This window comes from Hipposideros armiger, unplaced genomic scaffold, assembly GCF_001890085.2.
Source record: "Hipposideros armiger isolate ML-2016 unplaced genomic scaffold, ASM189008v1 scaffold_303, whole genome shotgun sequence".
Lineage (NCBI taxonomy): Eukaryota > Metazoa > Chordata > Mammalia > Chiroptera > Hipposideridae > Hipposideros > Hipposideros armiger.
Window position 1 is genome coordinate 653,572 of NW_017731653.1, and position 23,996 is coordinate 677,567.

General features: G+C 49.1%; 1 protein-coding gene across 5 annotated transcripts; it reads left to right on the forward strand.

Moving 5' to 3' along the window:
• The first annotated feature begins 1,585 nt into the window (after window positions 1–1,585).
• On the forward strand, window positions 1,586–22,606 carry ESPL1 (extra spindle pole bodies like 1, separase). Of its 5 annotated transcripts, none has more exons than XM_019659639.1 (31): window positions 1,586–1,641; window positions 2,071–2,163; window positions 2,341–3,399; window positions 3,683–3,787; window positions 3,955–4,075; window positions 5,882–6,018; window positions 7,028–7,221; window positions 7,531–7,770; window positions 7,941–8,085; window positions 8,195–8,333; window positions 8,525–8,664; window positions 9,654–9,788; window positions 11,529–11,648; window positions 12,562–12,733; window positions 13,121–13,249; window positions 13,372–13,528; window positions 14,272–14,381; window positions 15,232–16,211; window positions 16,652–16,988; window positions 17,185–17,346; window positions 17,733–17,946; window positions 18,048–18,238; window positions 18,795–18,922; window positions 19,044–19,181; window positions 20,050–20,205; window positions 20,316–20,486; window positions 20,611–20,715; window positions 20,883–20,998; window positions 21,140–21,223; window positions 21,389–21,553; window positions 22,320–22,606. In XM_019659639.1, the coding sequence occupies exons 2-31, from the start codon at window positions 2,083–2,085 to the stop codon at window positions 22,519–22,521; spliced, it is 6,333 nt and encodes a 2,110-aa protein (XP_019515184.1). In that variant the 5' UTR covers window positions 1,586–1,641; window positions 2,071–2,082; the 3' UTR covers window positions 22,522–22,606. The 5 variants fall into 5 exon arrangements, with proteins under 5 accessions (XP_019515184.1, XP_019515182.1, XP_019515185.1 ...); XM_019659637.1 differs by having other exon boundaries at window positions 1,618–1,803; XM_019659640.1 differs by having other exon boundaries at window positions 1,618–1,803; window positions 19,059–19,181.
• The last annotated feature ends 1,390 nt before the right edge of the window (window positions 22,607–23,996 follow it).

Below are 23,996 nucleotides of genomic sequence, written 5' to 3' on the forward strand. Positions count from 1 at the left end.
GTGAGAGCTCCTAACAACAAGGTTGCCGGTTAAACTCCCACATGGGATGGTGGGCTGCAACATCCCTGCCCACCCCATCCCCCCTACCCCCCAACTAAGATTAAACACAGCACCTTGAGCTGAATGGCCGGAAGCTGCTGACGGGCAGCAGGGTGGTGACTGGACTTGGAGCTGAGCTAGCTGCATCCTCAACTAAGATTAAAGGACAACTTGGCTGTTCCCCTTCCCCAATTTCCCAATAAAATCTTTAAAAAATAAGTAAATAAAAATAAATTGAACTGGGACCAGAACCCAGTTGCTCTGTTCAGACTCAAGTTCAAAGCTCTTTCCACCATACTGTGCTCTTTATAAACTTGGGATTCAGGTAAAGGATTGAATTATGTGACTCAAGTTCCTATTGATCAGCATTTATTGATCTCTTGATACTTAAAGAATTTCCTATTTGTAAGAAGTAGAAGAGGAATAAAAACTAAGTTCTCTGCCCTTGAGGCATTTAAAATCAAGTAGATATAATAAATACATAGAAAAAAAGTTCCAGAACACTTGCTATACAACATGTAAATGCGCAGATTGCTCAGGTGCAAGCAAGAGGAACTGAGTACTGAGAGAATTGATATATTGATTATTTATAAATACCTCCTCTCTGCTGGGTCCCTTAGCCTACAAGACATGTGTGTAATGTCTGCAACACACAGCACCTGCATTATTACCATTCCAATGCTGAGATTCTTTGGAGATGTTGTCTTTGTTTGTTTTAAATAGTCTTCCCTACTAGATATTCACCTCACAAAAGAGGTTAATGATGATGAAGAAAGATGATGATAGAGAAAGATGAGTTATCCAACACAGTTCATCAGAAAAAAACTAACTGGAAGACCAGAGTTTTTAATTGAATTTTTTGGTGGAGGAAGGAAAGAGAAGCAGAGCCAACAGAATCTGTGTTTGGGGAAGTAGTTAATACTTACCAAACATAAGTCATTAAAAACTATGAAATATTCGGGTAAATGAATTTCCCTAATTCTTCCTGTCACTCACAACCCCTATGCCACGCCCACCCTTCATCCCCCATCAAGGAGCGCTAGATCCTCTGTCTTCCTCACACAATCCACATGATGGAAGGAGCAAAGCTGGAAGGCAGAGATAGAGCTGGAAGTCCCGACGGTACTCACGTCAGTGCCCTGCAGAAAACTATATTTTAAAAGAATTCCATGAAAGGCTATGCCCTTTTTTCCTGGTAACCCAAACTTTGTAAATTTCCCAGTAAGTTCCTTTTATTGCCTAGCGTATTTCTCTTGCAACTTAAAACTCTTTCTGAGCTCTGAAGATAAAGAGGAGAGGAGGCATGGGGCTGGCCTTCTCGATAGGGTCTAAGCGACGAGTAACTGAGGAACTCGGCCCTTACTGGAAGAAGTGGGAAAACCCGCGCCAGCAAGAGGCCTTAATGCCGGAAGCAGCACTACCGCGTCGGCGGGCGTCACGTGACCATGCAGCGCGGCAGGTAAACTACAACTCCCAGTGCGCCGCGCGGCCCACTGGCGTACGAAGCGCTCGTTGATTGGTCCCTGGGGATATTTGAAAGGAGGGGCTGGCGCGTAAACGAAGGTTACATTTTGGATTCTTGAGGAGTAATCTGTCTGGCGGGTAAACCTTAGTTTTGGGAAGGTGGAGACTTGTTTGGGGCTAAAGACGGAAGGGACTCGTGAGCGTGTGTACAAATTGAGGTGAATAGCGTCCCAAACGCTGACTTGAGAAGAGTCGGGGGCGGCTCTGCAAGGGAGTGTCGGGAAACCTCGGGACACCCTGGTAGGCGCTGAAGAGCTCGTTGGAGGCCTCCCGTGTAGGGCGTAGTGTGGCGGGATGGGTAGTGAGGCCGGGCATCGAATGGGAAGAAGAAAAAACGGAAGCATCGGTTTATAACCGGAGCCTTGGCGCCTGGCCTGGGCTTTTTTCCGATAGAATTTTTGACGAATTCTTGGCCCTCTTCCGCGGCCTTCAAGCCCTTCACCCGTCCTTCATTTAACCCCATTACGAATCCTCTCTGCCCTCTCTAATCCGACTCGTTTTCCCTAGCCCTCCGGCGCCATGAGGAGCTTCAAAGGAGTCAACTTTGGGACTCTGCTGAGCAGCCCGAAGGGGGCTGAAGAGTTGCTGCGTGACTTGAAGGTGGGGGATGCTGTCTGGCTCCGGATGCACCTGGCTTTCCAAGCTGAGCTGTTTTTTTTTTTTTTGCCTTTTTTGAAGAGCCAGATTAGTAGATCTCCTGAGCTACTAATTTCTGGTTACTTACCCTATCTCCTTCCCTCTTTTGGTAGTCCCATTCACATTTTGCTCTCCACTTAGGAGTTCCTGTCCGAGCTTCCAGCTGGTTCTCCCAGCTGCCGATTTGATGCGGAGAGGAGACAAGCTTGTGATGCCATCCTGAGGGCTTGCAACCAGCAGCTGACTGCCAAACTGGATTGCCGTAGGCACTTGGAAAGCCTGCTGGAGCTCGCAGAGCTGGCTTGCAGTGGCTACTTGGTGTTCAACCCCCAGCGCCCACCCCTCTACCTAGAACGAATTCTCTTCATCTTTCTGCGGAATGTTGCTGCACAGGGAATCCTAGAGGCCACACTCCGACTCGCTCAGCCCCTCCATGCCTGCTTGGTGCAGTGTTCTCGCCAAGATGCTCCCCAGGACTATGAGGCTGTGGCTCGAGGCAGTTTTTCTCTGCTTTGGAAGGGGGCAGAAGCCCTGGTGGAGCGACGAGCTGCATACTCTGCTCGGCTGAAGGCCTTGAGCTTTCTAGTACTCTTGGAGGATGAAAGTATCCCTTGTGAGCTTCCCCACTTTGCTTCGCCAACAGCCTGTAGAGTGGTAGCTGCCCATCAGGTGTTTGACGACAGTGGGCATGGTCTGAGTGAAGCAGATGCTGATTTCCTAGATGACCTGCTCTCCAGGCATGTGATCAGAGTCTTGGTGGGTGAGGGAGGGGACTCTCCTGGTCCTCTTTCTCCCCCAAGGGCCCTCTGTCTCTTGGAGCTCACCCTGGAACACTGCCGTCGTCTCTGCTGGAGCCGCCTCTACGCCAAGGCCACCAGGGCAGTAGAGAAGGCCCAAGATTACCTAAGGAAAACCAGCCTGGCTCCCAGCCTCCAGCTATGCCAGCTGGGGGTAAAACTGCTGCAGGTCCAGAAGGGAGGACCCCAGGCAGTGGCCAAGCTTCTGATCAAGGCATCAGCTGTCCTAAACAGTAGTATGGAGACACCATCACCCCCACTGCGGGCATTGTATGACAGCTGCCAGTTCTTCCTCTCAGGCCTGGAGCGGGGCACCAAGAGACGCTATGGACCAGATGCTATTCTGGGCCTCTTTGCTTTTCTTGGCGGGTACTGCTCCCTCATTCGGCAGCTGCAAGATGGTGTGAGTTAAGGACCTAGAGGTAGGGTGGGAATGTGGTTCTGTGTCAGACTAGGGTCTTTGGTAAGATCTGGAAGCTCTGGCTCCCTCCTTGGTAAGCTGCTCTCTAGACTATGCCTGACCAGCCAGCAAGCAGCCTAGTCTATCCTGAGAGGGCAGTGGCCCCTCCTGATGTCCTTCCTACTCTCTGGGCTTTGTCAGCTTTCCAGGACTCTGGGCCAGTCTTTAGCTTTGAGTTCATGCTTTATCTCTGTCCCTCAAGCCAACCTTTCTCTTCCTTCCTCAGATCTGTGGGGACTCCTCCAAGCAGCAGCAGTCTTTGGTTCAGATGCAGTTTCAGGGACTTCACCTCTACACTGTGGTGGTTTATGATTTTGCCCAAGGCTGTCAGGTACCATCTGGGAATCAAAAGTCCTAGACATGTCCTAGGGTCAGGGGTTGCTTGACTGCCTTAGGTAGAGCTTTGGGGTTGCTTTGGCTATGGGAATGGGGTGGAGTGGATGTCACCTTGGACCTATTATGTCTCCTCTCACCCTCAAGCCCTTCTTGTCCCTTCAGGTAGATGATTTGGCTGACCTGGCCCAGCTAGTGGAAAGTTGTAAATCTACTGTTGTCTGGATGCTGGAGACCTTACAGGACCTGTCAGGCCAAGAGCTGACTGACTACCTGGGGATGACTGGTTAGTGCCCTGGGGCCCAGATAATAGGTTTCTTGGGAGGGTCATCACTCATTACGCAGGCAAACAGCACTTGCTGGATGGTTATGACCATCATAGGGGCTCCTTATGGTTTAAGGAGGCAGTGAAAAAAAAGTTCATAAGTATCAGTTACTCTATATTTAACAGCAGAAAAGAAGTAATGAGGCTAACTTACAATAGCAGACACAAATATTTTCTCATTGACTTTGAAATCTGATTTTGTATTTGTGTCATGAAAACATTTGTGCCTGATATGCAACTTTATTACCTTTCTATGTGTTTAAATTTTAAAGAACATTTGTAACTTAAATTTTTTACAACTAGGTAAAACATTCACAGGGTTCGAAATTCAAATTGCACAAAAGAGCATGTATAGTGAAAAGCCTCTCTCTCACTCCTGATCCTAGCCACCCAAGTTGACCTCTACAGTGGCACCTAAGATGGTCAATTTCTTATGTATCCTTTTGGAAATATGCTATGTATCTATAAACCAACAGCATATATACTTCTGCCTACCCTTTTTATTGAAATATACATATAGAAAAGTACTCAGATCATAAGTGTACAGCTTGAAGGATTTTTTTACAAAGTGAACCTACTTTGTAATCAACATCTAGGCAAGTAACAGAGCATGACTTAGACCCTGGAAAATCCCTCCTTGTAACCCCTTCTAGTCATCACCCCCCAACAGCAACCACTATCCTACCAGCATAGTTTTGCCTATTTTTGTATTTTGTAATTTCCCCTTCATTTTACAAAAAGCATGGCCCTTTAGTTTAAGTCATATAAACCTAATGAGTTCAGTCATTGGAAGGTTTTAGAGAACTTGTCATAATCACATTTTCAGTGGTCATAGAGATAAAAATATCAGGTCATAAGAATTATTAGTATGAAAATTCTTTGCACAGAGTATTGGAGACTAACTTTTTTCTGTCAACCATCTGTGTTGATATGCAAGAAGCTGCATAAACTAGAATTTAGTAAAATTTTATTCAATAAATATTTATTGGGTAACTACTATGTGCTAAGCACTGTTCTGAGTACTTGGATTTGTCAGTAAACAAGATTCCTGCTCTCTCGGAACCACATCTTGGTTGGAGGAGAAAGATAATAAACAATAGAATAATTGCATTATCAACATGTTAGAAAGTGATAAGAAGTATGGGGGAAAGGAAAATTAGAGCAGGATAAGAAAGGGCATTAGGAGTTCAGGGTGGGCGAGGGGGGCAAGTTACCATTTAAAATAACAGGGTTGTCAAGGTAGACCTCATTGAGACGGTGACATGAGCAAAACTTGGAGGATGTGAGGGAATTGGCCATGTAGACACCTGACAAAGGACGTCCTTGGCAGAGGAAACAGCCAGTGCCAAGGCCTTAAGGTAGGAGAGGGTCTGATGTGTTCAAAGAATAGCAAGGAGGCTATGTGGCATCAGCAGAATGAGGGAAGGAGAGGGAGGTAAGGGACGGGCCAGAGTGTTCTCCTAAAATGCTGACCTTTGGAGCAAGATGAAGATAGAGATTGGCATGTGAGGAGAGAGGGGCCCTGTGTGAGAATGAGGACTCGGCTCTTGTAAAACGAGTGCAGAGGGGCTCGATGTGGGTTTACCTAACTGGAATGGGGGTCATGGGCTGACTTGGAGCAGGAAGGGGAGTGCTGCTCCTTTCTCATTCCCTAGCAATAGGAGTTCCTTCTGATCTGGAAGCTGCTGAGCTTCTCTCTACTACCTTCAGCAGGAGAGGGCAGTGAGAGCCATTCCTGTGGTCAGCTGTCCTTTCTCTCCCCTGCAGCCTCTTACACCAGTAACTTGGCCTATAGTTTCTATAGCCACAAGCTCTATGCCGAGGCCTGTGCCATTTCTGAGCCCGTCTGTCAGCACCTGGGCTTGGCGAAGCCAGACACCTATCCTGAGGTGCCTCCTGAGAAGGTATGAGGGCTGAAGGGGAGGTTATGTTGGGGGAAGGCAAGAGCTTGAATAGCATGAAAAGGCCTGGCCAGGCCCCTGCCTTGGAGCAGGGTGTTAGGACCCGCGTATTGGCAACAGTACCTGTGGCAGTGTTTTCCCAGATCTCACCTGTACTGTTATTTACTTAATTTTTTGATTGACTCACTTTTTATATTTAGCTTTTCCCAAGCCAGTGGTTCTCAACCTGGCTGCACATTAGAATCACCTGAGTGATTAAAAAAATTCTAATGCCTACCCTAAGCTAATTGCATCAGAATCTCTGGCACTGGAGCCTGGACATCTGGATATTTAAAATGTTCCCCTAGGTGGTCCTTTGGACAACCAGGTGAGAACCACAGTCTTAAAGCAAGAGTACCTTTGAAATGAGCAGCTGGCTGCATTGGTAGGCAAGGTGGGTTGTAGAGGGCCTTGGGTTTCATCATGAGGGAGATAGACAAGCCTCTAACAAATGTAAGAGGAGACATGATAGCAGATTGGCATCCTGGATTTCTGGCATTACTGTGGTGAATGAATGGAGTGCAAGGACAGCAGTGGGCACCCAGGCTGCCCTTGTAGGAAAGGGTTGGTTTCTGAACTGAAGCAGCTTCCCAAGGAATAGAAAGAACTGATGGGTGCCAGAAGTCAACGATTAACCTGGTAAGTGACTGGCTGTGAGGGAGGGAGAAGGAAGAGTCAAGGATGGCCTCACATTTCTGACTCAGGTGATTTGTTAAGAGAAGGATTACAGGAAGAGGAGTAGGTTTTCAAGGGTGTGAAAGATGAATACGTGGGTAGGATGGATTGAAGCCTCAGGTTGAGAGTACCCTGGGTATTTAGTTCTTAGGTGTCTCCTGCCTTGGGGCAGGGATGGTGGCCGGAGGACCCCTACCCCCACCAAGTGCTGTATGTACCTGTTCGTGCATGTCTTCTCCCACTATACAGACTCATTGGTTCCCCCTTCCAGTTTTATCTGTTTCCTTTCTCTGGTCAGTTGCACAGGTGCTTCCGGCTGCACGTAGAGAGTTTGAAGAAACTGGGTAAACAGGCTGAGGGTTGCAAGATGGTGACTTTGTGGCTGGCAGCCCTGCAGCCCTGTGGCCCCAAACACATGGCTGAGCCAGTCACCTTTTGGGTCCGGGTCAAGATGGATGCAGCTAGAGCTGGAGACAAGGAGTTACAGCTAAGGTGAGTTGGCAGGAGGTGGGACAATCATGTTTACCCCATGGCTAGGGCTGGCTTTTGTACTCACGGACATTTTCATCCTTATGTCTGAAAAAGTCATTGATTCCTCCATTCATCATTATTCACTGAATGTTTACTGTGTGCCAACCACTGTGCTGGGTACTGGGGGAACAGTGGTGACAGGCAGTGTTCTTGCTTTCATGACTAGAAACTTACTGAGCTCTCAGCAAGCCAAGGCTAGAACTCCTTGGTATGTGGCAGAGGCTCTGTGCTTCATGGGCTCCCCTGGTGCTAAGCCCCGCCCTCTTTCAGGACTCTTCGAGACAGCCTGAGTGGCTGGGACCCAGAGACCCTGGCCATCCTGCTCAGGGAGGAGCTGCAGGCCTACAAGGCAGTGCGGGCCGACACGGGACAGGAACGGTTCAACGTCATCTGTGACCTGCTGGAGCTGATCCCCGAGGAGACACCGGCTGGGGCCTGGGCTCGAGCTACCCACCTGGTGGAATTGGCTCAGGTGCTCTGCTACCATGACTTTGCCCAGCAGACTGACTGGTAAGGAGGAAAGGCGGGTGGGTCACTCTTGCTTTTTGCCCTAGGTCCTCTGACCCTTTGCAGAGCCTGTTTCCCTCTCCATGTCCCTGAGCACCCCCTTCCGTTTGTGACAATGGGTGATACCGGCTGTCCTACAGAAAGCCCTGTTTAAGCACATCCTCTCCCTACAGCTCTGCCCTGGATGCTATCCAGGAAGCCCTACAGCTTTTGGAGTCTGTGAAGCCTGAGGCCCAGGCCGAGGATCAGCTTCTGGATGATAAAGCACAGGCCTTGCTGTGGCTCTACATCTGTACCCTGGAGGCCAAAATGCAAGAAGTGAGTATGGCTACTGTGGGGCTGAGCAGCATGGGGTACAGGGATTGTTCTCCCTGGGTCCTCATTAAGCTGGCACCAACCTGTTTTTCACCTTGATCTCCTCATCCAGGGAATTGAGCGGGATCGGAGAGCCCAGGCCCCTAGTAACCTGGAGGAATTTGAAGTCAATGACCTAAACTATGAAGATAAACTCCAGGAAGATCGTTTCCTCTACAGTAACATTGCCTTCAACCTGGCTGCAGATGCTGGTGAGGGCTGTGGACATAGTATGGTGGGATAGTCTCTCTATGGCTTCCTAAGAGCCGAACGGGGACCCCAGGTATGGGAGAGGCTGGGAGGTGAATGGGCACAAAGGGCAGAAGGTGTTATGGAGAAGGCAGCATTCTCCCGAGATGGCCCATGCTGAGAATTGCCTGGTCCCTTTTCTTCTGACTTACAGCTCAGTCTAAATGCCTGGACCAAGCCTTGGCCCTGTGGAAGGAAGTGCTTACAAAGGGGCAGGCCCCTGCGGTACGGTGTCTCCAGCAGACGGCAGCCTCGCTACAGATCCTAGCAGCCCTCTATCAGCTGGTGGCAAAGGTAATGGGGCAGGGCATCAACGCAGACTAGAAACCTAGTGCCTTTACCTTCTTTGACCTGTGTACCTGCTGAGAAGCCAAGTAACCCAGTGTGGGCTCTATCACCAGCCTCTCTGAGTTTAAATCCAAGCTCCATCATTTATTACTACATGGCCTTAGGCAAGTTACTTAACCTTCTAAGGCCAAGTTTCCTTATCTCTAAAATGAAGGTAATAAAAATACTACATCATAGGGTTATTTGCATTTGATGAGATAATGCATGGATGATGTTGCACATAAAAAGGATACTCAAATGTAAGCCGTAATTATTGTATTCATTATTAGATAATTTGAGACCTATGTACTCAGAAAAATATAAAAGTGCCTATAGACACAGTGCTACATTTTTACATGCAGTGTCACGATGTTTCACAGACTCCCTGAAGCTCTTCCCTGGACTCCATATTTAGAAACCTGGCCCCACATTAGAAACCAGAAAAGAACATTGCACATAAAGGATCTTTGTTACTGTGGGCCGTTAGGCTGTATTTCTAGCATGAGGAGCCTGGGAAGCTGCCTCAGCCCTAGATTTGAGTCTTGGCTCTATAACATGAATCTATTATGTGAACTTAGACAAGCAACTTAACCTATGGGATTCTTAGTTTCTTTATCTGTAAAACTGGGATTAGAGTTGCTATGAAAATAAAATAAGTTGATATGTGTAAACCTCTTGACACAGTGCCTGGCATACAGTAAGCACTCAGTAAATCCTGACTGTACATAATGACTGGCATCTATCTGGGATTTCATACAGAATGGGATAGCATGGTTTATAGGCTCCCTCATCACTTTCGTCCCAGGCTTCCTGAGGATGGCTACTGGTTGCTCTGTCTGGGTGGCCACATTCCAGCAGGCCCAAAGGTCGATCAAAGTCCCAAAGGGCCGGGGAGCAGAGGGTAGAAATGGAGGCTTGAGAGGAGCTGGGTAAACTTTCTCCTCCTGGCCAATCAGCCCCTGCAGGCTCTGGAGGTCCTCCTACTTGTACGGATCGTCTCCCAGAAACTGGAGGACCACGCAAAGGCAGCTGGCTCCTCCTGCCATGTCACCCAGCTCCTTCTGACACTCGGCTGTCCCAGCTATGCCCAGGTGAGTGCCCAGCCAGCCTAGTCGGGGAGCTGTAGGGGGGACCTGGCTGTAGTGACCCATCTTTTCTCTGAGAAGATAGCTTACCTAAGGGGCAGCTTCTCTGTCTTACTGCCACATTTGACTGGAGGATTGTAAAATGTGGAATGATTGAGAGGCAGGTGTGGGAAGAGGAGTTGTCTTTCTCTTTCTCACTGCAAAACCAGTTGTTCATTAAGTCTTAGAGATTCTGCTCCAGGAATATGCTGCTAATCCTGTGTTTCCCATCCATTTCTGTTGCCCTAGTTAATGCTTCTTTGCTCACTTTAGGACTATTAACAACGTCTCCTAGCTGGTCTCCTTTCTCCCTTTTCCACTTTGTCTTCTAACTACTACCAGTGTGGTCTTTTTAGGCACAGATCTGATCTTATCTCTTGCCTGCTTAAAGGATTTCATTGGCTTCTCCATTACCTGAGGGATATTGTCCAGACCCTTTACTTTGTATTACATACCTTTTTTTTTTTTTTTTAAGATTTTTATTGGGGAATTGGGGGATGGGAACAGCGCTGAGGAATCGGGGGAAGGGGAACAGACAAGTTGCTGTCCTTTTGTTCTTCAGTCTAGTTGTGGAGGATGTTGCTTCACTGGCCCAAGTTGGCACCATCATTGTGCTCTTCCCGGGCGAGGCAGATCAGTCGCCAGCTTCTGGACGGCCGCTCACTGCGGCTGCTGGCCGCTCATGCTGGCTGCTGGCTACACACGGTAGCCCATGGCAACCCACTGCAGCAGGGGTTGCAGCTAGCCGGCGACTCATGGCAGCCCAGCTCCAGGTTGAGCTGTTGTTCAGCATCTTAGCTGTGGAGGGCCCTCATATGTGGGATCCGAACCGGGGGCCCTCTGGTGTCCCAAGCCAGCTCTTAACCACCACACCACTCGGCTGGCCCATACCTTTTTTTTTCTTTTTAATTTATTTTTTTATATTAGTTTCAGGTGTACAAAACAACATAATGATTAGACATTTACACCCCTCACAAAATGATAACCCCCCCTCCAAGTCTGTTACCCCTCTGACATAATATATAGCTGTTACTATTCCATTGACTATATTCCCTATGCTGTACTTTATATCCCGTGTGTGTGTGTGTGTGTGTGTATTTAATTGAAGTTGACATTCAATATTACTCTGCATACCTTCTGTATTATTCTAGTTCACACTTTTTCTTGTCGCTCTCTACCGTGAACCTTATGCCAATTTGTCCCAGTTAGTTACTTTATATTCCTTTTATGTGCCTCTCTGTGTTTGGTTGTGTTAGTTCCTCCATCCTAAATACGCTCTTTCTTCTCCCCTTTTTTTAATTCAGTAAACCTGTACTTTCTTTTCAAGGCCAAGATCAATGATCTTTTCCAGATCAATGGTTCCCTCCTTCCTAAAGCATTTTATATGTCTTCTTCGAGGGCAGACTCAACCACTTTCTCAGAGTCCCCATAGCACTAATGGCATTGTATCAAGATTTCATCCTGCATCCCCACTGCATTGCAAGATATTGGTTGAAAGGTCCTGCTTACTCCTTATTCAGCTTTGTCTTTCTAGCATATGTTTAACTGAAAGGTACTCAATGAACATTTTAGTGAGGGAGTGAATAACTCCTATGTAGATAATAATATTTGAAATGATATTTAATTGGATGTGGTCGGCATTTTGCTTGTGAATGCTTTAATACCTCTTCACCAGCATGCTCACACAGCCTCTGATTGCTCCCTTAGTTATACCTGGAAGAGGCAGAATCAAGTCTAAAGTTTCTGGATCATACCACTGACGTATACCTGCTCCTTTCCTTGACCCATGACCTACTGAGAAGTCAGCTCTATTATGCTTCCAACAAGGTATTTCTCAATTTCTTTTTTAGATTTTTTTTTTTAAGATTTTATTGGGGAATTGGGGGAGGGGAACAGCGTTGGGGAATCGGGGAAGGGGAACAGACAAATTGCTGTCCTTTTGTTCTTCAGTCTAGTTGTGGAGGACATGTTGGTATTATCATTACGCTTTTCCCGGGTGAGGCAATCGCTCGCCGGCCATTGGACAGCGGCTCACGGCAGCTCATGAAAGTGCACTCCAGCTGCCGGCCCGCCCCATTGCAGCCTATGCCATCGCTGGCGACTCATGGCAGCCCAGCTCCAGGTCGAGCTGTTGTTCACCATCTTAGTTGTAGAGGGCACAGCGTCACTGGCCCTCATGTGGAATCCGAGCCGGGGCCCTGCTGCTCAGAGCTGGAGTCCCAAGCCAACTCCTAACTAAAGCGCCACTTGGCCAGCCCTCTCAATTTCTTATATACCTGAAGATCTTGGGTATTGGAAAGATTTTAGGATTTTCTAGATATATATCTGGCTTCTGAGATTTCCTTGGAGCTAAGAAGAATATTCCTAACCCTGGGAAGCAATGCTGTTTCCTAGCCTTACCTTCCAATGAATTGTTCACCAGTGTTCCTCTAGAAGAGATACTTTCCTTTTCATTATTTTCCAGTTTCTTCAGGGACAAGGGGAAAGCCTCCCTGAATAGAAACTGGGACGACATTGGAGCCCTAGACTGGAAATCCAGTGGGATCAAAAGCCCTGAGTTTTCTCACAAAATAGCTGTGTGACTTTGCCAAGTCTTGTGCCCTCTCACGTTCTAGTTTTCTCTATAGCTTTTATCATTTTTAAAAGCAGGGTATTGGGCCAGATGAGCTCCATGGGCACCTTAAGCTCTGAATTGCCTGTCTGACGGCACTGCTCTGCTCTGGCTCCCTCCCTCTTCCAGGTGACAGAGGGTGCCTCTCTGTTGCTGTCTGTCCTTCGGGACCCTGCCCTCCAGAGGTCATCCAAAGCCTGGTACTTGCTGCGTGTTCAGGCCCTGCAGCTGGTGGCAGTCTATCTCAGCCTCTCATCAGACATCCTTTCAACCTCCCTGTGGGAGCAGCTATGTGCCCAAGGTGAAAGAATAGGGTGGATGGCCTTCCTTGGTTGATGTGTAAGGTTTGTCCACTATCAGCTCTTATTAGCCCTTCTGCTGTCCACCTGTGTAAATGAGCCTCCCTAGAAGCTGCACAGAGTAGGCCTGGGATAGTAAATGATTTTCAGTTCGCCTACTGATTAATTGACTGTCTAGTGACTGCCTAGAATACTGTCCCAGTGAGGATTCTGAGACCCCTTGTGCTCTCAGAGGGAAGGAGTTTTGTGATTGATTAGCTCTGTCTGCCTTAGGTGCAGAAGGAAAAGAGTAGCAGCATGCTTTGCATTTGCTATCTTAGTAGTTGAAGGTGGCAGAAATTCTGGCCACATCATCCCTCTTCTTGTCCTCCCCTCCCTCACCTGCACAGGCTGGCAGACTCCTGAGATAGCACTCATCGACTCCCATAAGCTCCTCCGAAGCATCATCCTCCTGCTCATGGGCAGCGATGTGCTCTCGATTCATAAAGCAGCCGTGGAGACACCATTTCTGGACTATGGTGAGTCTGAGGAGAGGAAGACCCTGTGGGAATAAATAGGCTAGATGGTGGGGCTGGCAGTTTTGTCTCCAGATGATCCAGACTACAAGTAATGATGGTCTTGTCTGTCTCCTTTGCTACAGGTGAAAATCTAGTACAAAAATGGCAGGTGCTTACAGAGGTGCTGAGCTGCTCAGAGAAGCTGGTCTGCCACCTGGGCCGCCTGGGTAGTGTGAGCGAAGCCAAGGCCTTTTGCTTGGAAGCCCTGAAACTTACAACGAAGCTACAGATACCTTGCCAGTGAGTACAGGGCCCAAAAGGATACTAATTCTGGAATCTGAGTGCCTGCGCCCATGACCATGGACTCCCAAACTATTCCATAGATCAGGGGTGTCAAACTGGCGGCTCGCGGGCCACATGCAACCCTCGAGGTAATTTTTTTTGGCCCACGATGCTCTGAAGTAAAATGAAAATAGAAAAAATTGTTATGAAGAAAATAGCGCGTAGGGGAGATCGAGGCAATACTGTACACACAATTCCCTCGTTAACCCTTTAACTACTGAAGACAAGTATACAAAAAATTACCTCAAGGGCCGCATGTGGCCCGCGGGCCGCCAGTTTGACACCCCTACCATAGATTAACATGTTATGTTTAGAGGGGTTAGTGAAAGAATGCATTCGTTGGCTAAATAAGTAGGAAATGCTGAGTTAAACAATGTTAGACGTTTTTATTTTCTATACAACTTCTCATGTCCTCCAATATGCTAATACACATTGTAAATCTCTAAAAGGGAGATTTATTTCCCTAAATCTCTTTGCCCACAGGATCCTTTTTTTGAGCTTGGGAAATCCTTTTCTTACGCACAAGGATGAGTTGGTTTGAGTCAGCAGTAGAGGGTTTTCTCTAGGGAGCAGCGAAATCAGCTTTAGGAAGTAAAAGCCTTTTGGAGGCTGGAAAAGATGGCTCTGCCTGAGAAAGGGGCAAAAAGACTCTCCAGGAAAACAAAGGATTCCACTAATTAGTTGTCATCTCTACCCACAAGATGTGCCCTGTTCCTGGTGCTGAAGGGGGAGCTGGAGCTGGCACGCAATGACATCGATCTCTGTCAGTCGGACCTGCGGCAGGTTCTGTTCTTGCTCGAGTCTTGCACAGGTGAGCAGCCATGCCCCCGTGCCCATGGGCAGTGGTGAGAGTGACACATACACTGTATAACACATCTTTATATGGCAAGGTTTGGTTCCCTACTTCTGGTCCCAGGGCAAAGCTCCCTTTACTTCAATCAGACCACTGATGTCCCTCCCTCAGATAGCCTGTTCAGAACTAACCCTACCTGGTTCTAGTTTTCAGTGCTGTCTCATACATTTTGGCTATTTAAATTTAAATTTAATTTAAATAAAATTTAAAATTCAGTTCCTTAGTCACTCACCACATTTCACATGTTCAATAGCAATATGTGGCTAATAGTGGCTATTATATTGGACAGCACAAATGTAGTGTCCTCAGGAGGCTTAAGTTCATAATAAAGTACTGTATTTATGGTGCACTTTTTCTTATCAACCATTTTTACCTGTAGATTTCATTTGACCCACACAAAACCTTGGAAAGTCAAGTGGGAACATAGATATGTTTTTTCATTTGTAAAATGAGAAAATTGAGAAATTCACTGTTTTGGGCCAGAATCACAGAGCTAGTCAAGGGCAGAAGCCCGAATTAAGACTTGGGCCTCCTGGTACTGGCCTGCTTTCCTGAGCCATGCATCTTTCTGAGCTGCAGACATGGGGGCTTTGTGGGCTGTGTTGGTCCATTGTTGGAAGGGAAGAAAACATTAGGGATTTTATTGAAAAAATAAGCCACTAGTAGTTAGTATGTTAGTACAGTAATACATAAGAGTAATTAGTAAGTAAATAACATATATATTAGGGAGTTGGGCCCTGGAGTAGCTCAGGAAGCTCTTGGTATCATTTCTCCCAGTTTTGTAATTCTTGTTCTGCTCTCTCCTCAGAGTTTTGTGGACTAACCCAGCACCCAGACTCTGTGAAAAAGGTCCACTTGCAGAAGGGGAAGCAGCAGGCCTGGGTACCCTGTCCTCCAGAACTCCCAGAAGAGGAGCTCTTCATACAAGGCCCTGCTCTGGAACTGGTGGCCACTGTGTCCAAGGAGCCTGGTCCCATAGCACCTTCTACTAACTCCTCCCCAGTCCTGAAAACGAAGCCCCAGCCCAGCCCTGGCTTTCTGACCCATTTGCCCACCTGTGACTGCTCGCTTTGTGCTAGCCCTGTCCTCTCGGCAGTCTGTCTACGCTGGGTGTTGGTCACAGCACGGGTGAGACTAGCCATGGGTCATCAGGCCCGGAGTCTGGATCTGCTGCAGGTTGTCCTGAAGGGTTGCCCTGCAGCCACTGAGCGCTTCACCCAAGCTCTACAAGGCTCCCTGAATCACAGAACAACCCCCTCCCCCATCCCGAGCCTCTTCGATGAGATCTTGGCTCAGGCATATACACAGCTGGCGCAGGAGGGGCTGAGCCGGCCATCAAACAAGAGCCTGGAGAAGGTCCTGAAGTCAGGGCTGAAGTTTGTGGCAGCGCGGATACCCCATCTGGAGCCCTGGCGAGCCAGCCTGCTCTTGACTCAGGCCCTTGCAAAGCTGACTGGCCTCAGTTGCTGCACTTCCCAACTTTTTGCAAGCTCCTGGGGCTGGCAGCCACCATCAGTAAAGACCCCCCCAGGTTCAGAGCCCTCTAAGCTTCGGAACAAAAAACATTCTGGACGAGGGCGCCAGCAAGCCGTCTCTGCTACCCTGCCCCTCCATAATACCTCTCTGGAAGGTGGAGGACCACCCTGTACACCTAAGCCCCCAGGCCGGCTTAGGCAGGTCGGCCCTCGTGTCCCTTTCACCGTGTTTGAGGAAGTCTCCCCTACAAAGAACAAGCCTGAGATTCCCAAGGCCCCCAGAGTACAACAGAGGGTCCAGACCCGCCTGAAGGTGAGGTAGGACTGTGGTGAGGTGGTGCTGGTGTTGGGTGGGGGTGGTCCTGGAGAAGAGTTCTGCAGAGCAGGTGTCTCTGTGGAATAGCTTCCCAGGAACTGATGGGATCTTTAGCTCTCCTGTTATACTGCAGGATCCCTACGTCTTCCACAGCAAGACCTAGTTCCAAGTCTACCTTTGTTTCAGACAGCAGGCACTTTCCTTAATTCTACCCTTCCTTTCCCCTTTCATCCCTCCTTCTTATCTTCTAGTCCCTTCTCTCCCTCCTTCCACACCCAGCAGTTACTGCCCCTGGTTGAATGTGGCAGTATATGTGGGAGGTTCTTAAATCTTCACCAAAGGCTTCTGTGTTGGTGCCTCCACAGCGCCACCTGCTGTCAGATGATGTCTTGTCACTGAAGGCCCCTGGGCCCTTCTCCCTTTCCCACCCATCCCAGGTGAACTTCAGTGATGACAGTGACTTGGAAGACCCAGCTGAGGCACGGTTTGCAGAGGGGCCCAAGAGACGGGGCACTGCTTCTCGGGGCCGAGGCCGGGGCCGGGCTAGGGAGGGCCCAAGCTTGAAGACTGATGCACTGGCTGCCCCAGGTAGTACTCCTGGGCACTCTAGCCTCAGTGGCAGGAGCCGGAGGGCCAAGCAGGTGGCATCAGGACATCATAAGGAGCTAGGCCCTGAGATTATAAGGACCATCCCCGAGGAGGAACTGACTGACAACCAGATGGAAATGAGCTTTGAGATCCTCAGGGGCTCTGATGGGGAAGATTTAACCTCAGGTATGATGGCAGGGGTAGGAGGTGGAAGGTGCATATGTTTTGGGGGGGCTGCTCTGGGACCAAAGCATAAGAAATAACTGGTGCCAAAGACAGTACAGAAAGTTCTTTTGCTGGCTCTGGATTGGATACTAGAAGGAAGAACAAAGGGGGCGGCAGGAGGAGGTTGCACCATAGAAACGTCGTATTCTCTCCCCAGGTGGGAAGACACCAGCTCCAAGGCCTGACACAGCCATAGGAGAATGTGAGGTGTTGAGACGGGATTCCAGCAAAGAGGAGCTGCCCATCCTGTGCCCAGATAAAGAGAGAGACAAGGATCTCCGTCCTCGGCTCCAATGCCCCTCAGCCCCTGTATCCATTGGTGAGGTCTGGTTACGTGGAGAGGGCTGAGCCTCTAATTTTCTTGATCCCAATGCTTGTCCAGTCTGTCCTTGGTTCTGGCTTTAGATCCCCACCTGGATCCAGCAGCCTTTGAACCTGGGTTTGAATTCCAGTACTCTTTCTACTACTGTGTGCAAGTCACTCACCCTCTCTGAGCTTCTATTGACTTAACTGTAAAGTGGGGTTTGGGGAGGACAGAGCACATTAATGCCTGGAAGGTGCGTAGCACCCTACTTGGCACATTGTCCTTCATAAATGGTAGCTGCTCCTTTCCAAGCGGGAGATGAGATAGGGACTCCTTGGCAAGTTCCTGTCAGCTAGAAAATACGGGACTCATCTATAGCAAGTGCCTTGACCTTCCTCTAGGTGTCTCTACCCTGGATTCCATCTATGACTTACTGAGTGTTGCTTTCCGTGGGGTCAGTCACTGCCCTCCTAGTGGGCTCTACGCTCACCTCTGCCGCTTCCTGGCCTTGTGTCTGGGCCACCAGGATCCCTATGCCACTGCCTACCTCATCACTGAGTCTGTCTCCATTACCTGTCGCCACCAGCTGCTCACCCACCTCCACAGGCAGCTAAGGTGAGTGCCCAACATCCCTAAGGTTTGTGCTGGGCAGACTGGAGGGGGAGGGTCCAGAGTTTCAAGGAGGGAAAACTCACCCCTACTTGTGTTGCCTGTAGCAAGGCCCAGAAGCACCGAGGATCGCTCAAAATAGCAGACCAGCTACAGGAGCTGAGCCTCCAGCAGAGGCCTGGAGATGTCCCCCTGGCCCGCATCCAGCGCCTCTTTTCCTTCAGGACTTTGGGGTCTGGCCATTTCCCCCAGCCCGAGAAGGAGAGTTTCCAGGAGCGCCTGGCTCTGATCCCCAGTGGTATGGCAGCAGGCTTTGGCTGGCTCTCCTGTCCTTTTATTCATCATCTTAGTGAAGAGTTGGGTGAAGGTATTTAAGGCACTAATTATAGTTAGCACACATAGATTTGTGATCTTATGAAAAGACATGTCATACCTTTTCATTGATTAGTCATTTTGTTATTCTCACCAAACAGACATGCCCTAAATCTAGTCCTTTTTTTTTTTTTTTAATCTCAATTTTGAGTTACCAGCAAATTCAGTGCCTTCAGGGATAAGTTCAGGTGTCCAGGGTCTCCCTATGCTAACATGAAACACGTTTACAGATTATTTCCGTGCCTCCTTCTGTGTAGGGCCCTTTGTTCATTTCTGTGAGGGACACAAAGAAGTAAAGAAGTACAAAACATGGTCTCTGTCCGCAAGGGAGTTGTTAGGCAAGCAAGAGCACCTTGAAACCCAGTGACCAGGAAAAGCTGCCTAGAGTTGTCTTGAGTGATAGATAGGGATTGAGTACAGAAGGCAGGGAAGGGAATTCCTTGTAACAGCTGAAGTGATTCTGGGTTTGTTCTGTGTGTCAGGGGTGACTGTGTGTGTGTTGGCCCTGGCCACCCTCCAGCCTGGAACAGTGGGCGACACCCTCCTGCTGACCCGGCTGGAAAAAGATAATCCCCCGGTCACTGTGCAGATCCCTACTGCTCAGAACAAGGTAGGTTTCCTGGGCTAGGGAGCAAAGTTGGGCTGGGGCAGGCCTCTGGTCAAGCTGCTCACATTTCTGTGGCTGGGGGATAGAGAGATGGTACTCACGTGAACAAGTAGAAATCTCACAGCCCCGTCTCCCAAAGCTTCCTCTGAGTTCGGCCCTGAAAGAATTTGATGCCATCCAGAAGGAACAGAAAGAGAATAGCAGCTGTACTGACAAGCGAGAATGGTGGACTGGGCGGCTAGAACTGGACCACAGGATGGAGGTGTGTGCTCACAGGGTGGGATGGGGTCATGCCTACCCTACAAATTACCTGTGGGTGCCAGGGTCTTCTCTCTGAGGGATGCCCTTCAGTGCTGAGCTACCTCAAGTCCTTTTTGGAAGTGTAGGCCTAAATAAAAAATTCTGTTACTCATGAAGGACTTTAAACAAGAGCCCAAAACTTGAAGGGGTTATGGCAAAGGAATGTTTAAAGATACATACAAGAAGGGGCCGGCCGAGTGGCACAGTTGGTTAAGAGCATGAGCTCTGAGCAACAGGGTTGCCGGTTGGATTCCCACATGGGCCACTGAGCTGCACCAAACTGAGCTACCAACAGGTGGCAGGATGGCTCAGCTGGTGAGAGCACATGCTTCTAACAACAAGCTTTCCAGTTAGATTCCCGCATGGGATGGTGGGCTATGCCCACCCGCAACTAAGATTGAACACGGCACCTTGAGCTGAGCGGCCGCGAGCTGCCAATGGGCAGCCGGATGGCGACTAGACTTGGAGCTGAGCTAGCTGTGCCCTCCATAACTAAGATTGAAGGACAACAACTTGGCTGTTCCCCTTACCCAATTCCCCAATAAAATCTTTTTTTAAAAATACAAGAAAAAGGATTTAAGCCCAAGTATCAGCTTCCCGGCTTTACCTCTCATTGCCCACCTGTTCATAGTTGCCAAAACATAGTGATATATAACAAATCATCTTGCCTATACTCCCTGAGTCTCAGCAAATGAAAAGTGTTTCTACTTCTTGCCTTTAATGGCAGATACACACACTGAATAACCCATTTCCTGATCTCCAAAATGTTGGTGCCTGGGGGAAAAGAAACTCTGCTTCTTCTCTAACTGAAGGTTCTATTCTGCATTCAGGTTCTCATCACTTCCCTAGAGAAGCATGTGTTGGGCTGCTGGAGGGGGCTGTTGCTGCCATCCAGTGAGGACCCTGGCCCCTCCCAGGAAGCCTCCCACCTACAAGAGTTGCTGCAGGAATGTGGCTGGAAATATCCTGACCCCACTCTGCTGAAAGTGAGTTGAGAAATCAAGGAAAGGGAAGAAGCTAGACAGTTCTTTCCCACTTGCCATTATGAGTGGAGATGGGGGAGCTATGGCACTCACTGACCACTGTTCCCCTACAGATCATGCTCAGTGGTGCCAGTACCCTCACCCCTCAGGACATTCAGGCCCTGGCCTATGGGCTGTGCCCGGCCCGGCCAGAGCGAGCCCAAGAGCTCCTGAATGAGGCAATAGGACGTCTACAGGGGCAGAAAGTACCAAGCAATAGGCACCTTGTCTTAGTGCTGGATAAGGTAAGGAGCTAGGAGGCAGAGGGGCAGTGTCTGGTGGGCAATGGGCACCAACTCACCCCCACGCCCTTCTGACTTCTGCATATACCTGGCTAGGGACTGTAACCTCTGAGTGCTTTTTGCCCAGGACCTGCAGAAGCTGCCATGGGAGAGCATGCCCAGCCTCCGGGCACTGCCTGTCACTCGGCTGCCCTCCTTTCACTTCCTACTCAGCTACGCCATCATCAAAGAGGTGGGGCTCGAGGAGTGGGGACTGGGGATGATTGGCAATTGGGGGAGAGCTGGGAAGATAGGAGAGTATCTTAAGAATGGATCAGTTGTGGAATGGGGCTTGGAGTTTGTTGGAGCTTGGGCCCTCTGGCCAGACCAGGATCCTGATCACCCGTGTCTCCTCCTCAGTCTGGGGCCTCGCCAGTGCTGAGCCATGGGGTGGATCCACACAGTACCTTCTACGTTCTGAACCCTCACAATAACCTTTCAAGCACAGAGGATCAATTTCGAGCCAATTTTAGCAGGTCAGGAGGATAAGAGTAAGAAAGGGGGTGGGGAAGGGTAGAGGGACAACATGTCCTTTTCTCCAGAACCAGATGATGCAGCCCACCTTCTCCCGCCCTCTTTGCCTCATGACCCCTATTCTTACTACTTTTTCCCTGCAGTAAAACTGGCTGGAACGGGGTGATTGGGGAGGTGCCAAGCCCAGAACAGGTGCAGGCGGCCCTGACAGAGCATGACTTATATATGTGAGTGCTTAGGGCAGGGAGGTGGGGAGAGGGGCAATCACAGAGGAGGGTATCACTTTGGTTTGCTTTGGGGCTTTAAACCTCCTGGTGACTCAGGAGCCTTTGGAGACATAGCAGAGGCCTAGTACGGCTAGGTCAGGCTCACCTCACCTTCTTCTGCCTTAGCTATGCAGGGCATGGAGCTGGTGCCCGCTTCCTAGATGGGCAGGCTGTTCTGAGGCTGAGCTGTCGGGCAGTGGCCCTGTTGTTTGGCTGCAGCAGTGCAGCCCTAGCTGTGCATGGAAACCTGGAGGGGGCTGGCATCGTGCTCAAGTATATCATGGCTGGCTGGTGAGTCTCAAGGGGCAAGGCCCATCCTAGGTCCCAACCCCAGGTTCTTTCCAGATCTGAACCCTAAATCCTTCCTCTTGTGCCCCACCTTCCTCCCATCCTAGCTCCCTGACCTGCCTAGGCCTTTAAGCCTTTGCCCTCTTCTCTCTTCCTCCTAGAACTATGTGCCAAGGGACTTCCTCATTGACTCAGTCTTCTCTACCCACCCACCACCACCATCAATCGTGTTTTCCTATGTATTCTGTTTTAGAGCCCTTTGTTGTTGTTTTTTTTAAGATTTTAATGGGGAATTAGGGAAGGGGACCAGACAAGTTGTTCTTCAATCTTTGTTGTGGAGGGCACCAGTTGCCATCTGGCTGCCCGTCGGCAGCTCATGGCCTCTAAGATCAAGGTGCTGTGTTCAATCTTAGTTGTGGGTGGGCATAGCCACCATCCCATGCGGGAATTGAACCAGCAGCCTTGTTGTTAAGAGCGCACGCTCTACCCACTGAGCCATCCGGGTGGGAGCTCATCTCAAGATGCTGAGTTCAGTCTTAGTTGCGGGTGGGCATAGCCCACCATCGAACAGGCAATCTTGTTGTTACACCAGCTGAGCCATCCTGCCACCTGTTGGCAGCTCAGCAACAGCTCAGCTCGGGCACAGCCTCACTGGCCCATGTGGGAATCGAACCAGCGGCACTGTTGTTCAGAGCTCGCGCTCTTAAGCCAACTCTTAACCAACTGAGTCACTCGGCCGACCCTAGAGACCTTTGTGCTTTTTCCCCAGCCCCCTGTTTTTGGGTAACCTCTGGGATGTGACTGACCGTGACATCGACCGCTATACAGAGGCGCTGCTGCAGAGCTGGCTTGGAGCAGGCCCAGGAGCCCCCCTTCTCTACTATGTCAGCCAGGCCCGCCAGGCCCCCCGACTCAAGTATCTCATTGGGGCTGCACCTGTAGCCTATGGCTTGCCTGTCTCTCTGCGGTGACTCCTTGGAGCTGTCCTATTGCTGATCGAAGCCATATGACTGTTCTACCTCCCATACCCTTAGCATAAATATTTTAAGTGATTTCCCCCAGTGTTTTATATGAAACATTCTTTTAATTTAACTTTAATATAATAAAGATATATCACTTAAATCCTGTTTTGTGTAGTTCATCTGAAAACACTTGAATACAAGACTTGTACACACACACACACACACACACACACACAATGTGGTATTATAAACGGAACAGTTTGCAGTTCAAGACTGAGAGTATTGGGAAGAAAGGCAAGGCCACAGAACAAAGCTGAACCCGGTTTGGCCTCAACCGACAAAGCTAAAGGAGAGGGGACATCAAAATGCTCTAAGTGGGGCCGGCCGAGTGGCGCAATGGTTAAGAACTGGCTTGGGACCCCAGAGGGCCCCGGTTCAGATCCCACATATGAGGGCCAGTGACACTGCTCTCTACAGCTAAGATGCTGAACAACAGCTCAACCTGGAGCTGGGCTCCCGTGAGTCACCAGCGACTGAGTAGGCTGCAGCCCTTGTGGCAGTGGGTTGCCATGGACTACTGTAACATGTGGCCAGCAGTCGCAGTGAGCGGCCGTCCAGAAGCCGGCGACTGATGTGCCTCGCCTGGGAAGAGCACAGTGTGATGGTGCCAACTTGGGCCAGTGAAGCAACGTCCTCCACAACTAGACTGAAGAACAAAACGACAGCAACTTGTCTGTTCCCATCCCCCCAATTCCCCAATAAAAAAATCTTAAAAAAAAATGCTCTAAGTGGGGACAGAAGTCAAGGAAGGGTAGCGACCCATTGAGAATGTCGACCAGGTACCATCATGTCCTGTCTTCCTGCCCTCGGGTATCCTGGGAGTGACACCAGCTTTAATGCTTCAGTTCCCCTGTCCCCTCCAAAGTACTACAGTTAGAGGCTGCTGTTCTCTCCCCACATGGAGCTGTTATTCTTGTCAGTCCACTTTGGCAGCCAATTCTGTGGTCTGCTGCTTATGTATGACTTTTCTCTCCCCAATTAGATTATTAATCTCAGAAGCATATATCTTACACGTTCTTGTATCCCTAACATCTAGCACATGGTAAAACATTGTATTTATTAATAAACCTCGTGCTGTACTTGGTTGATAACTTGCCTCCTTACTGTTCTCTTCACCACCAGACTCTCCATCTTCCCAAAGCACCCCTTTCCCGATGCTACTTACTCCCCTTGACCCGAGAACTTCACAGGCTTCTTTCTTGCCTGTCAGTCACTAGGTTTATACCACCCACGTGGAGTAGCAAGCATTGCTTTGCAATTGCTTTGCAATGTTGTGGTTACAGCCTGAGTACTTTTAAGATTTTTAAGTTCCTTGAAGGCAAGAGTCATGTTTACTACAACCTTACTACGCTACGCTTGGGATGTTTTATGAAAAGAACGCGCCGCTAAGTAGCTTCTCTAATTGAAGGCGAATCTCAGAGATT

Coding starts and splice junctions, on each gene's coding strand:
- ESPL1 (XM_019659639.1), top strand. CDS start 2,083: ATGAGGAGCTTCAAAGGAGTCAACTTTGGGACTCTGCTGAGCAGCCCG. Junction 11,649..12,561: donor TCTATTATGCTTCCAACAAG/GTATTTCTCAAT, acceptor TCCCTCTTCCAG/GTGACAGAGGGTGCCTCTCT. Junction 21,554..22,319: donor AAGTATATCATGGCTGGCTG/GTGAGTCTCAAG, acceptor CTTTTTCCCCAG/CCCCCTGTTTTTGGGTAACC.